This window comes from Sphaeramia orbicularis, chromosome 24 (genome assembly GCF_902148855.1).
Source record: "Sphaeramia orbicularis chromosome 24, fSphaOr1.1, whole genome shotgun sequence".
Classification (NCBI taxonomy): Eukaryota; Metazoa; Chordata; class Actinopteri; order Kurtiformes; family Apogonidae; genus Sphaeramia; species Sphaeramia orbicularis.
In genome coordinates this window covers 19,751,202-19,765,290 of record NC_043979.1, presented here as the reverse complement: position 1 = coordinate 19,765,290, position 14,089 = coordinate 19,751,202, and the positions used below count along the sequence as shown (strand labels likewise).

Here is a 14,089-nt window from a genome sequence, read left to right as displayed (position 1 = left end):
TTTTTCAGTTTGTTCATGTTATTCACATTGTTTGAAAGGGCAGTTTGTAGATGTAAACATGTTCATTGTTTAATTTGACTTTTTTCACTCTAAAACAGAGAACATTTTGGAGTTGACATTATTTATATATTATTTTACTGGTCCGGCCCACTTCAGATCGAATTTAGCTGAATGTGGCCCCTGAACTGAAATGAGTTTGACACCCCTGCCTTAAAGTCATATAAAAGAGTAAAATATTTCCAGGCAGAAATGTGTAGGTAGGGGCAGAGATGCATAGAAAGGTGTTTGGGAATGAAGGCGTCCTACAGCAGATCTTTTATTCTGCTCTGGTTTGACAATTGATTTCTCCAATTGTTTGGGGCAGAAAGCTTTGATTGTTTATCCATGAACCAGGGAGACTCCGTGATGCAAAGCCCGCTTCCACATGTAGTATGTGGAGCGTGGAGTAAAGGGGAAGTAAGACCTGAATTCTTTGAATGTTGGGAAGGATTTCTCCTCGAAGCGTTGCTGCAGGAATAGTTTGGCTTTGGCCTTGAAGTTGGCCAGAGCCACGACATCCACTGCAAACACCTGCTCATCTACTGGCATCTTGCTCTGCGTGGCATCCTTTGAATGTGGGGGGTTAAACGAAGGCACGGCGGGACTTTTCAGATACTTAGTGCTCTCCACAAATGGATGCCCAGTCTGACTCTCCTTCTTCTCCATGTTTCTAGTTTCAGTGGCGAGGTTATCCAGACTCTGAGGCGCACTGATGCCTGCGCTCTGGAAGACTACCTTCTTCTTCTTCTTCTTGCAGTTCTGGCTGCTGCGCCACAGCCAGTAGAAACAAGGAGACATAGATGGAAACTTCAGCTTGAACTTTGTCAAGGACCACTTTGACCTCTTGATGTGAAGCTTTGCAGCATCTCTGAGCTGTTTTTTACTCATATACGCCAGCCTGAATCTTCTGTGATTTTGCCTGCAGACCCTCATTCTGGACTGGGCGGTGTTTGAGCGATTAAGGGGGACCGGTGACAGACTTTTGGGGCTTTCACTCTTGTCAGCATCAGAGCTGTCTTCACTGCTCCCCACACTGGTTTTATAGCCTCTGATGAACAGCATGGCTTCCCTTCTCCAGTTGTAGTAGGTCGATCTGGAGATGCCTGGGAAAAACCGTTTGAAGAGCCTGAATGGGAGGGAGGCATTCATGGCAATACAATTCTGCAGACAGCGCTTAGCTTCCTGCATATGAGCTACATTCTGAGCACGCTCTAGATCTAGCTTGCCAAGGGAGAGGCCAAACATGCTGGCCACGCTGTCGTGTTGGTCCGGTTCATCTTCCTTTGCGTCAGGGGATGACCAGGCCTCCTGTTCTGTGCTCTCTCCAGGACTGATCTCTCCAGTTGATGATGAAGCTGAGAAGTTCCCTCCAGTTTTTAGCAGCTCATGCTTCCAGTTGTAGTAAGATGACCTCGATATCTCTGGGAAAAACTGTTTGAACTGGTGCAAAGGAATCAGTTTCCCCTCCGTGTAGCAGGATTGCAGGAAATACTTCGCTTCATACCTGGCTGCCGACTTCTTGCAGTGCTCCTGCGTCTGCCTTTTCCAGCGGTAGAAGGTCCTCTTGGTGATGTTGTACTTGTCCTTCAGACTTGGGTAGGAAAGCTGCGAATCATCATTTAGCAACTCCTCACTCTTGATGGGGGACACCCTCTGATCACTGTCAGGACTCCCAAAGGTCCAGTCGGAAGTCTGGACGAGTGCAACAAAATGATTAGGTCTGAACGCAGACTCTGACTGCAGCTCACCGGACCACATGATGTGGAGCGTTAGCGGCTCCGAATCCTTTGGCCAGGTCCTGGGACGTATGATTCGGTTGAAATACGGTCGAATCTTGTGGTTGAACATGGGGTAGATGGAATAGATGTTTAACTGTAGGACAGAGGACAGGGCATACACATGCCACATGTTGGCATAGGAACCAGGGAAGCAGGATGCTTTGACATCTGCATCAAATATGGCCTCCAGGACGGCCACAGGCAGGTTAAGCATGTCCTCTGATTCTTCAGCGCAGAGACCGAAACGAACAGCCTGCAGCATCATTTTGGAATCGATCATCCCAGACAGGTAGTATCTCTTCCACAGCACCATTTCCACTACAGTACGAACCTGGTGGGACAATTATAATCATGTTAATATTGTAATGAAGTAAAAGTGTTTACATATTTCATATAACAGCTAAAATTTACTTAGGGGGTCAAATGAGTGGCCATTTTTGTCAAAAAAAATGTTGTAAGAAATGCATAGAACTGTGTTGAAATAATGCTAATACATTTGTGCACAGACTACTGACATTATTTGACAGTGGAAGCTATATTTTCAGAAATATTGGATTTTGAATAGCACGTGTATGTGAAAACTTTTGCTGGTGGACGGACGTGACATTACCCATGATGATCTGGTCAGTACCAGTACTTTATTAGTAATCAACTTATAGACTTACTGTTGCTAATTCTCCTCTTATTCATAAATGTTAGTATTGTGGATCTAAAACAATAACAGCTGACACAAAAACACAAAATGTGGCAGTGGACGGATGTGACATGGTTGTTACGGATCCCATCATACTGATGCTCGGCAGCCATGTCACCGTTTCCACAAATGATCCCTGTGCAAAAACTAGGATCAGAATTATTTATTGTATAGTTTATCATCATACTAAAGAGGAAATAACAAAATAGAATTGTTATTTCTTTATAAAAATGCTTATTATTAGAAAACTGTTGATTTAAAAAGTGACGTGTGACATTCTTAATGTATGTATTGGCGTAACATAAGCAGGATGGATCAGCACCATACTCCATATTGCAACCTGTAAAAATAAAACATGTGATATGTAGTATATAATCTTGTAAGAAAAACTGAGGAATCTAAAAAAATAGAATATTTGTTTTTCAGTTACAATATAACTTGGCCATTTGTGACATGAAAATATAGCATTAATTGTGATGAAATTGGACATTTTTGACCTGAAAACAGTTCATATGAGCATCAACATGTTGCAACAGAACTGAAATCCTGTCAATTTGCATAACTTGCATTTACCAACACAAAGTTCCTTTGGGGATTCACTTATGTTGAGTTCTTATGCACAGAGACAGAAATAAGACCTCTAAGCAAATTTTAGCCGATAAGCATGCTACTATAGCGTTAGAAGAGATTTTATAAGTAGATGTAAATGGGCTGCATTTATATACCACTTTTCTAATTTATTGCCACTGAAAACACTCGTGTACCTCATTCACCCATTTGTACACACAATCACACACCCAAGGAGAGACAACAAAGAGCACAAGGACACTTCACAATATCAACAGGAAGCAGCAGGGTTTGAACCACCAACCCACCTCACCTCCTGGGCCAGATTTAGTAGATGGCAAAGACTAATCATTATGATTTAATTCAGAGAACTGCATTAAAATTCAGCATCAGAATGTGTGACTATAAAAGTAGATATGCTCACCTGCAGCTCTAAGCTAAGATCAGTGTTTCCTACTAAAAGCATACTGACTGCATCAAACAGCATGTTGCCTTCTCCTGTACAGCTGAGGGGGATGAGGTCATGGGGGGCGTCAGGTGGGTACAGACCATGAGCCATGCGATCGATGCCTGTCCACTCAGGAAAATCATGGCACAGAGTCTTGGGCAGCTGGAAGGGAGCGAGGAGCTTGTCCACCTCCTGGGCAGCTCTGGTCATGGCAGCCAGACCAGAGGTCTCAGTGGCCTCCTGGAGATTCCCAAGTACAGAGAGCACAACCTCGTTCCTCTGAATCATACTGGAAACCTGAAGTGAGCTGGATGATGGAAGGTGGTGAGAATCAGACACAGCGTGGGGGAAAACTCTAGAAGACATGGAAGTAGACTGGGGAGACGTTTGTGCCATTTTAACCCTTTCATGCATGAATTATGAAAACCTTAATTGAGATTTTTTTTTCCTATTCCTCTTTACACATGAAAAAACAATGCAATTGAACTTTTTTTTAAATAAACCTGTATTTTATGAAGGTAGATTTGTTTCTTTATTATTTTAACTAAAAAAAATTTTTTCAATAAACAAAGTGTTTGAATGCAACAACAACAACAACAAAAATTCAATCCAAAAATTGCATTTGAACCCTTTTTGTCTTTGGAGTGATTTTTTTTTTTTTTTTTTTTTAATTTAATTGTATTTATTTATTCATTTTTTTGGTTAAAGCAATAAAGAAACAAATCTACCTTCATAATTTTTTGTGGAATTCCAAAAATGTCCACTCCACTGGACACCATGTGTTTAATTTTTCAATATCAGAAAGTGACATACAAAATCAAAACATTTTTAATGCAGCTAATCTGATGTTTTCTCACATTTTATCATATGCACAACTTTTATTAGCAATTAATTTACACTCAAATATGACACTGCAGATCAGGTTTATCAAGAACAGCAAAGTTGTAGTAATGGGATGAATGTCAGTGTATGGGATGGTGCAAAAGTGTCCACTGTGTTAACTCATATCGAATTAAAACAACAAAACCCATGAATATATTAGAGAACAGATGTAGAATAGCTGTCCACTGTAGTGACCAATATGCATGAAGGGGTTAACACTACCCAGATAGCAAATATTTTGGCAGTATTATGGCATACATTTGGCATTTTTGGCTTTCTTTTGGCATTATGAAAACCTTTAGGCTTAATTATGGTATGATTCAGGTTATCCATAATAGATATGGAGGCACCAGCAGTATATGGCTGAGTTAAGGCGTATGTGTGGTTAACCAAAAGACTGAGCAAAGAGCGGGATCAAGTATAGGGAGTGTATGGCATGTTTATGGCAAGCCAGAAGATTGACTAAAGAGCAACAAAATCTTATTCCATATATGGATGTGTTTTGGTTGCGTTTTGGCATATTTCTGTAAAGCCAAAACACTGCGCAAAGAGTGGTAATTTTTTACCTCACTTCATTTTAAAAGCATGATCAACACAAATTTTAGGTGAATTTTGGCCTCCTTTTGGGTCAGTTTTGGCTACTTTTTGGCTGGATTATGGGGATTAGGGGCTTTTCTGGAACAATTATGGCTATATTTTGGAAGTTGAAAATGTGGCTTATCAACATCTACAGTTGCCGACACTAAAAGACAAGCCTGTTGTGATGTTTTGATGTTGTGATCAAATGTTGTGATATTTTATTCTCTTTTAATTGTATAGTAAGTGTTCGGATATGTATCTTGTATTATATTGTACAGGTATTGTGTGTTTTGTGCTCCCTTAACAGTCTGTTATGTATGTGTTATTTGTTACATAAGTGCCCTAACCATGTCTTTCTTCTGTAAATGTTTTTTTTTTTCTTACTGCCTGTTTAAAACTTGGCCAGGGGACTACAGATGAAAACTAGCCTTCTGGCTAATTCTGGCTTTTTTTTTAAACCATGTGTAACCATGTGTTTTATGAAATTGCATTGTCCCCTTTCAAATAAACTAAACTTTTGGGTGAATTTTGGCTTCCTTCTGGTTTGATTTTGGCTTGCCAATTTAGGGCCCATACATCCACCCAGAACTTTGCCAAAATGGCATGCCAGTTTTGGGCCAAATTTAAGCCATAATGATTTTACTACCTGGGTATGTATATGCTTAGTCTTTGCACACATAAAATGTACACAAATATAAATATGAGCATAAAAGATACATATAAATGAAGGAGCAAAACCAAAAACCGGCGTGACTACAGGCCCGTTTCTCTAGTTTTACGTCATCTTTACGCACGGCAGCATGGCGGCTGTGCGTAAAGTTCAACCAAACTTATATTAAAGTAAACCAGCGTGGAATTACGCGTCGCCAAGCGGCTAAAACCAGCCGCAATAATCTATAAATGTAATTTTATGTAAATATTCACAACTAATTCAGACGCTATTTATGATAACAGGCCTTCATCCAAGAAAGTGCTGCGCCACAATGGTTTTGCCAACGTGTTTTCAATCAGTAACAACAAATGGAACAGTTTACAAACATAGCGTGCCATTTTAAAATAAATAATTACAGTATAAGTTAATTAATGAAAACGTACCTGAGTGTTTAGGGTCTGCAATTGTCTCAAAGTCAGTGAAGTCACTTTGGAGTGCAGGGTTTCACAGATGCCTTTTGCTCCTCTTAGAAGTTCTAGTCCATTGTATGCGTTCAGCTCCAACTGGGCTGTGCTCCAGCTGCACCACTGGAGAGGGTTTTCTGCCAGTGATAAGCAGCACCTCCCTTCAGGAAATTGTCAATCGCCGATTCGCTTTTTTGTCTGTGCGCTGAGAAAACACCTCCTCCTCCTCCTTCTCCTCCTTCTCCTCCTCCTCCCCCTCCGACTACAGCCAGGGTCAATTTCAATGTGAAGTGTTAACAAAAGCCAATGTGTTACAGGCCATAGGAAACACATGAAGGAGAAGAGGCAGCCCTGCTTCCATTCACAGGTTTCGGTTTCTAGGGGTTTTCTCACAACACATTTCTTGCTTTTCTTTGTCAAAGCCAATTCCAGATGTCAACAGTTCACTTTCAAGGTTATTTGTCAAGTGCTCTTGGAGTCAAAAGGCAATGTTTTTTTTTTTTGCATACAAATGAATCAAGTCTTAAGTTATGGTAAAGATTTGTGTTAACACATATATTTCCACAAATCTGCAGCATGGTTGTGTTTAAAATATAAACACATTTTTACATTTTTAAGGCATTGGTAAAAGATGATATGTGTATTTGTATGTTGTGTATATGTGTAAACATATGTATGTGTATATGGATAAATGAGTGTGTGTGTGTGTGTGTGTGTGTGTGTGTGTGTGTGTGTGTGTGTGTGTGTGCATCGATATATAAATATAGAGGAGTAATGTAAAAGGAAGAGGGACATATAATATTGGAGGGAGAGGGGGTGGGATTAAATAAGTTGCACTTCTTCCCACCCCCTTTCGGGCATGTAAATGGAACTATTGTGCTTTTCTTCTGCCTAAGATTGGGTCCACAGACAAATGCCCACAACCTTAATGAAAAAAGAGACAAATGCCCACAACTTTATTTCATAATATTTTATTAGCAACAAAAGTAACAAAATTATATACATTGTTAGTAAGGAAATGCAAAAAACAGTACCTGTGATATCCCATTACCTCTGTATGTAGACATATTCATAGCTACTGAGGAAAAATGTTACATGTTAAATTAAACAAACACTACAAGTCCCATCGCCTGAGGATTCATATGTGAAATATTCACCTCGACGAGTTATAAACTTAAAGAATATGTTAAAGTCCCATGTAAGGAAAATCTGTATTCGCATTTACATGTTAAATTGAACTGTCCATTGCATTTTTATTTAATGTAGCACATACCATGAAGTACCCTCACACAGATCAAAGACGCTGTAAGGGGTGGTCTGCGGGCAGTCAAGAATGCCACTGAAGACAATCTGTTTAAAAATTATGTATATATGTATATATATATATATATATATATATATATATATATATATATATATATATATATATATGTGTGTGTGTGTGTGTGTGTGTGTGTGTGTGTGTGTGTGTGTACATGTAGCACCTGAGTATTCATAAAATATTCTCCAGAAAAAGAAATCAAAATTAAACTGTCCTTTTGCATTATTTTAATGTATTCACACATCATAAAGGCTTCATTCAGATCCTGTATCAGTAATGTTACAATGACGTAACTATCTGGACTATTGTTGCTAAACAACTGAATACTGATTACATATGTAGATATCTGCAGTACATATGTACTTAAAATATCTGCAGTATTTGCATGCTTCATGTAGTTCCCCCATTGGAATAATGCCATACTACAAATTGTGGGCATTTGTCTCTTTTTTCATTACGGTTGTGGGCATTTGTCATGGAATCCTAAGATTGATATGATTCTTGATATTTGTATTATTATGTGTGTTCTGCCAGTGCATATATGTTAAATTTCATTGCATGTTCGGAATAAATCACTAAATCTAATCTAAAATCAATGTCTTCTCATTGAAGAAAACTGAAATGACTTTATTAGTGTAACGTGTTGCCTTACTTGTATTAGTATTATTTTTATGGGTGGGTTTCACATTTAACCCTTTCATGCATAGAGGTTACTACAGTGGACAGCTATTCTACAGCTGTTCTCTTTTATATTCATGGGTTTTATTATTTTAGTTCCGTATCAGCCAACACAGTGGACACTTATGCATCATCCCATACAATGCATTTCGTACGGTTACTGTAACTATGCTGTTCTTGATAAACCTGATCTGCAGTGACATGTTTTAGTGTAAATCAACAAACAAAACAGGTTTTTTTTGCATATTATCTCCATGAAATGAATAATAACTATTATTAGAGTATGTAAAAATGTGGGAAAACATCTGACTAGCAGCATTAAAAATGTTTTTATTGCATACTTTTCCATATCACTTTCTGATATTAGGTTTTAAATACATGTTTCTTTGCTTGAAAAATTAAATGCACGGGGTCCGGCTGAGTGGACAGTTTTGTAACTCCTTAAAAAAATCTAACCTAAATCGCATGTTTTTTTCTTGCCTAAAGAGCACTAAAACACACAAATATTGTGACCAAGGTTCTCATAATTGCATGAAAGGGTTAATTATCAGCCTAAACCCCAGAGACAGTATGAGCTGCAGTTTGTGGATTAGAGTGGATATGTGCAGACAGGGTGTGGAGTGTTATTATGTGAGGAGAGGATGGCTCCTGAGCTCCAGGTCTGCTGGGTCCTCTACTGTATCACTTCTAACACCTTTGCTCCTGCCTTTTGCAGGATTTCAGTCATCAAGGCCTTTTGTTCCACACAGGCACAACAATCCCAGTGACTCTTCCCAACCCCCACCGCCCCCCACTGTAGACCCCAACCCTATGGCTTTGGCCATACACACACACACCAGGGGACAACAGCATTTGGCCCCCAGTGATCTGTCCACTCCAAGCACTTGGCAGACACACTGGTGCCTGAGTTCACTGAGGTTCATGGCTTTGACTCAAAGCTTATCAGCTATTTCAACTATGTGTGTTTAGTTTCCTTTGTTTGGCTTCCCTGGTTAGATTTCATTACAAGTTTTTTATATGAGTCGGAATCTGTCCAAATATTCAGTTCTGCCTCAATTAAAAGTGTCCTTCATTGAAGTAGGGGTCACCATCTTTATTGTAAATGCATTACAGGTCACATGTTGTTGAATTTTTTTTTGTTATTTCAGCAGATTTTTATTTATTTACTTATTTGGATTATTTGATAGGGACAGATACAAAAGACACAGACCAACTGTAACACAGCAATCCCATGCATGCATCATAGTGCTTACAGCAAAAGCTCATTTGCAGCACCGCTCCCTAGACGGGCCTTTATGAAAAGTTAAAATACAGAAAGGAATGGAGAGACAATGACCTTTTACATACAAAACTGTGGTATAGGAAAGAAAATAATCAGGTTAAAACAAAGAAACAGATAAACATTATACAAACATTAAACATGAGTACACTGCTGTTTCTGGCACATCCATTTTTTTTGTAAGTTAATGTTTACTGCAGTTCCTATAACCTCAAACTGACTCCAAGTTTCGAATGATCGATGACGATGAAATCTTCTATAAGAGCAGGTCAGAGACGGTCACTTCTCTACAAAGATACATCAGTGGAGTCGAAGGAAAAGATACATTTTAAATATATTGTGCAAAACGTTGAAACTTCTGTGTATTTAAGCTTCTCAAAGCCACGGTAATTAAGCTGAAAAAATGCCGAGAGACTTCTTTGTTTACAGCTTATTATTATTAAAGAGATCATTTAAGCAAACCTCATTACAGACCCTGGAGAAAAGACTCTGGCTTTAATGTATTCACTGTTTGGCAGAAACATTCTGAGCGTGTTGCATTTTCCTTGAATTATGAGTTCAGGGACAGACTGTGCCATTTCTTTCACTGTAGTCCTGAATTCTCTCACCTTTTACATCTTGTCTTCACCAAGGTTATTGTCGTTGACGAAAACTAACGAAATGACGAAAACTAGAATTGTAAAAATGTTTTCGTTAACTGAAATAAATAAAAACTGTAATTAAAAGAAAAAAATTATAACTAACTGAAAGTGTATTGTGCGTTTGCAAAACTAACTAAAACGTACAAAAATTCTAGATAAAATCCCCTTCATTTTCGTCTTTGTAAATGTCGGATTGATATAAAATCGATTTATTTCCCTCAAACAATTTTAGCTGCTGGCACCAGATGATATTTAACGGTCTGTCACTTGTCGTCACTAGTGGTTTAGAGTCATCTTCTGGTCCCCACTCTACCTGGAAACATGGAGACTAAAGTTGGGAGAAAGCAGCAGAGTCCTGTCTGGGATTTATTTGAATACGACGGAGAAGAAGAGAAAAGGTACGACAAAACTAAAATTAATACTAAAACTAAACTAAAACTAAGCATTTAGGGAAAAAAATGAAAACTAATAAAAAACTAGCAAACCTGCTCTAAAAACAAATTAAAACTAACTGAATTACAGAAAAAAATCAAAACGAAATAAAACTAAACTATAATGAAAAATCCAAAACTATTATAACCTTGCCTTCAACACCCCCGCTCTTACAGAACAGCCCCAGTTCGTACCTATCTGGCTAATGTTACATTACTTGGGATTTATTTGAATACGACGGAGAAGAAGAGAAAAGATAAAACAAAACTAAAATTAATGCTAAAACTAAAGTAAAACTAAGCATTTAGAAAATAACGAAAACTAATGAAAACTAGCAAACCTGCTCTAAAACGAATTAAAACTAACTGAATTAGAGAGAAAAAAAGTCAAAACTAAATAAAACTAAACTATGATGAAAAATCCAAAACTATCAGAACCTTGGTCTTCACACAGTTAAAATCAAGAAAATGGTCACACTCAAATGTGATGAACATTTTTTACTTCCAGTTCATGTGACACATCAACAGCAGAGACCTCGAGGTAAATAGTTTCTCGTCTTTGTTCATTCATCCTCCCTTTTCTTGTCAATGTTTGTGTCTTCACCATCTCTACAACCCCCTCAGCCAATCACACACCTTAGGTGTGTAGATTAGCTGTGCTGCACTGCACTGTGAACACAGTAGTGGGCTGGCTGAAAGTATTTAAAATGCAAATAAGGAAACCCTGGGCCCGGCTCCGGTAGTCGCTCACCTGCTGTGGCTGTGTGTGTGTGTGTGTGTGTGTGTTTGTTTGTATGCATATCCAGGTGTGACTGTGTGTATACCGGCAGCAAGAGCTCAAGACTAAGGCCAGCAGTATCCCTTAAACAACATTTAATCTGGCATGTTTGCATTGAACTTTACCAGCTAATTTGTTTTGCACTGAACATCAATCAGTCCTTCACTTGAGTATCAGAGGAATATAGTGTATGAGCACTCAGGTATTTACTCAGTTAGTCCTGTGTTCTTTGGATTGTGTGGCTGCTTTTTCACCACATACTGGAAATAACTAAGATTTTGATTTTTCTTTCTTTCTTTCTTTTTTTTTTTTTTTTTTTTTTTTTACATTGACAGTCAGTCAAAGTCATATAACTCTGAGTATAAATGAATATACTCATCCATATCACCTAAGATTTGTGAATGATTCAACCTTAAAAACAATTCCATTTCCAATGCAGTACAAGTGAACATGTGCAAATGTTACTTTAAAAATAGACACTTGATCAGTTACTATTTTGAGGTGTTTTTATTTACATTTCCATTACATTCATGCATTTGGCAGATGCTTTTTTCCAAAGTCACTTACAGGGGAAGATTAACAATTAAGCTTTCTCTCTCTACTTCTTTTGTAAAGCACTTTAAAATAACCACAGTGGACCAAAGTGCTGTACAGAAGAAGAAATAAAAACCATAATAAAATAATAGAATAAAATACAAGAATAGATTAAAGACATAAAACAGCTGTACAATTAAAAAACAATGTCGTACAGGAGAATAAAAAAGCTAAATTGTAGACTAAAATACAACAATTGATTAAAAAGACATAAAAACGGTTGTACATTTAAAACAGTGAGAAAAAAAAATACCAAGTAAAACAATAGAATAAAAATAATAATACATTCAAAATGGAATGTTTGAAAGTGCAAGGACAGGAGGTCTTCAAGAGCTTCTTGAAGATAGACAGGGAAGTGAGAAGTGATGACTGATTTATTAAAGATTTGAACAAAAAAAAGGAGCGACCTCCTTTATTTCCATGCAAACATGTAAAGTACGTTGTGTCATTCTGCTTATAGTAAAGGTGAAGCACATATACAGTGATATGAATACAAGAACGGTGGAATGTGAGGTAGAAAAATCTGTTTTTCAACACTAAAGTGCTGAATGTTGAGGTTAGATACTTTTAAATGACTTGAACAGCAAAGTGAATAGAGAGAAACTACATTAACCCTTTCATGGATAGTGGTCACTCCAGTGGACAGCTATTCTCCAGCTGTTCTCTTGTATATTCATGGGATTTGTTGTTTTAGTTCCATATCAGCCAACACAGCGGATACTTCTGCATCATCCCATATGCTCCAATTCACACCATTATTGTAACTTTACTGTTCTTGATAAACCTGATCTGCAGTAACATGTTTGAATGTAAATCAATTGCTTGTTATTATTATTAAACAGTGTTTGTTTTTTTGTTGTTGTTTTTTTACTAAACATACTTTTTTTTTTTGCATATAATCTCCACAAGGTGAGTAATGAGTAGTATTAGAGTGTGTTAAAATGTGAGAAAACAGATTAGAAGCAGTAATTTATTTATTTATTTTTTATTATTGTTTCATAGTTTTCAAGTGATGTATCAGTAAATAGGTGTTTTTTTGCTTCAAAAATCAAATGCATGGTGTCAAACTGCATGGACATTTTTGGAACTCCATGAAAAATAGATTCGTAACAAAATTTTCAATTGCATTGTTTGTTTTTTTTCATGCCTAAAGAGGAATAAAAACACTCAAGAAAATAAATCTTGATTAAGGTTCTCACAATTCATGCATGAAAGGGTTAAAATACACACTTAACTATGGAAAAGATATTTAAAGTATAATTCCCATTCAAATTTGAAACTGTATATTTGGTCTTGAGATCAGATGTTCTGGGTTCATCTCACAAATATATATTTAACGTCCTATTGTTAGCAAGTAAGAAAACACTCACCAGGAGATGGATGTCTGCTGAAGCTCCTACATTCGAAAATTGGATAGCCGTGATCCACGAAATTTTTGTGATGGAAAAACTCACATTTTCTTTACGACTTGAGCAAGAGAACTTTAAAACTTGTTGGGCGCCTTGGATTACATATATAACCTTAGCAAACCTGACTTTGACTGAACATAGAAGATGGTACTAACTCTCTCCCCTCAAGTTTTTTTTTTTTTTTTTCTGTGCTACTCTTAAGTTCATGGTTGCCTTTTGTAGCTGAATATCTTAATATTAAATGTACATGTGCACTGTTAGGTCCTTTTTTTTCTCTCTCTTTCTTCTTCTCTCATTGTATTATGACTATGAATGATGTCTTGCCTTGTGTGTATACATATAAATGTATTTATGCATCCCCCTTTTTTTGTTTTTTCTTGTCTTGTTTCCTGAAAGTGTGGTTGGCTAAATGTACAGGCTTGTCAATATCATTTTTACTATCCATTTTTTTTTTACGTACTTATTTAATTTACTTATACTATCTTTTTTTCCCCTCTCTCTCCTCCTTTTAATGATCATTATTGATACCCTTTTCTTTTCTCTTCTTTTTCGTCCTTTCATGCATAGTGGTCACTACAGTGGACAGCTATTCTCCAGCTATTCTCTTGTTTATTATTCATGGGTTTTGTTGTTTTAGTTCATATCAGCCAACACAGTGGACGCTTATACATCATCCCATACACTGTAGTTCATCCCATTACTGTAACTTTGCTGTTCTTGATGAACCTGATCTGCACTAACATGTTTTAGTGTAAATCAATTGTTATTTGTTAGACAAGAAGTTTTTTTTTTGCATATTACCTCCATGAAGGGAGTTATAACTAGCAGTAGAATATGTTAAAATGTGAGAAAACA

General features: G+C 37.3%; 1 protein-coding gene across 1 annotated transcript; it reads right to left on the bottom strand.

Moving 5' to 3' along the window:
* Positions 1-378: 378 nt before the first annotated feature.
* On the bottom strand, positions 379-3,814 carry vrtn (vertebrae development associated). Its single transcript, XM_030127823.1, has 2 exons — positions 3,503-3,814; positions 379-2,148 (listed from the first exon to the last, which is right to left on the bottom strand). The coding sequence occupies exons 1-2, from the start codon at positions 3,812-3,814 to the stop codon at positions 379-381; spliced, it is 2,082 nt and encodes a 693-aa protein (XP_029983683.1).
* Positions 3,815-14,089: the final 10,275 nt, after the last annotated feature.

Bases quoted from the DNA above. Each gene is read 5' to 3' on its own strand.
- vrtn (XM_030127823.1), bottom strand. From the start codon at position 3,814: ATGATTCAGAGGAACGAGGTTGTGCTCTCTGTACTTGGGAATCTCCAG. The intron at 2,149-3,502 runs GTGAGCATATCT...TTGTCCCACCAG, and splicing joins ATCTTAGCTTAGAGCTGCAG to GTTCGTACTGTAGTGGAAAT.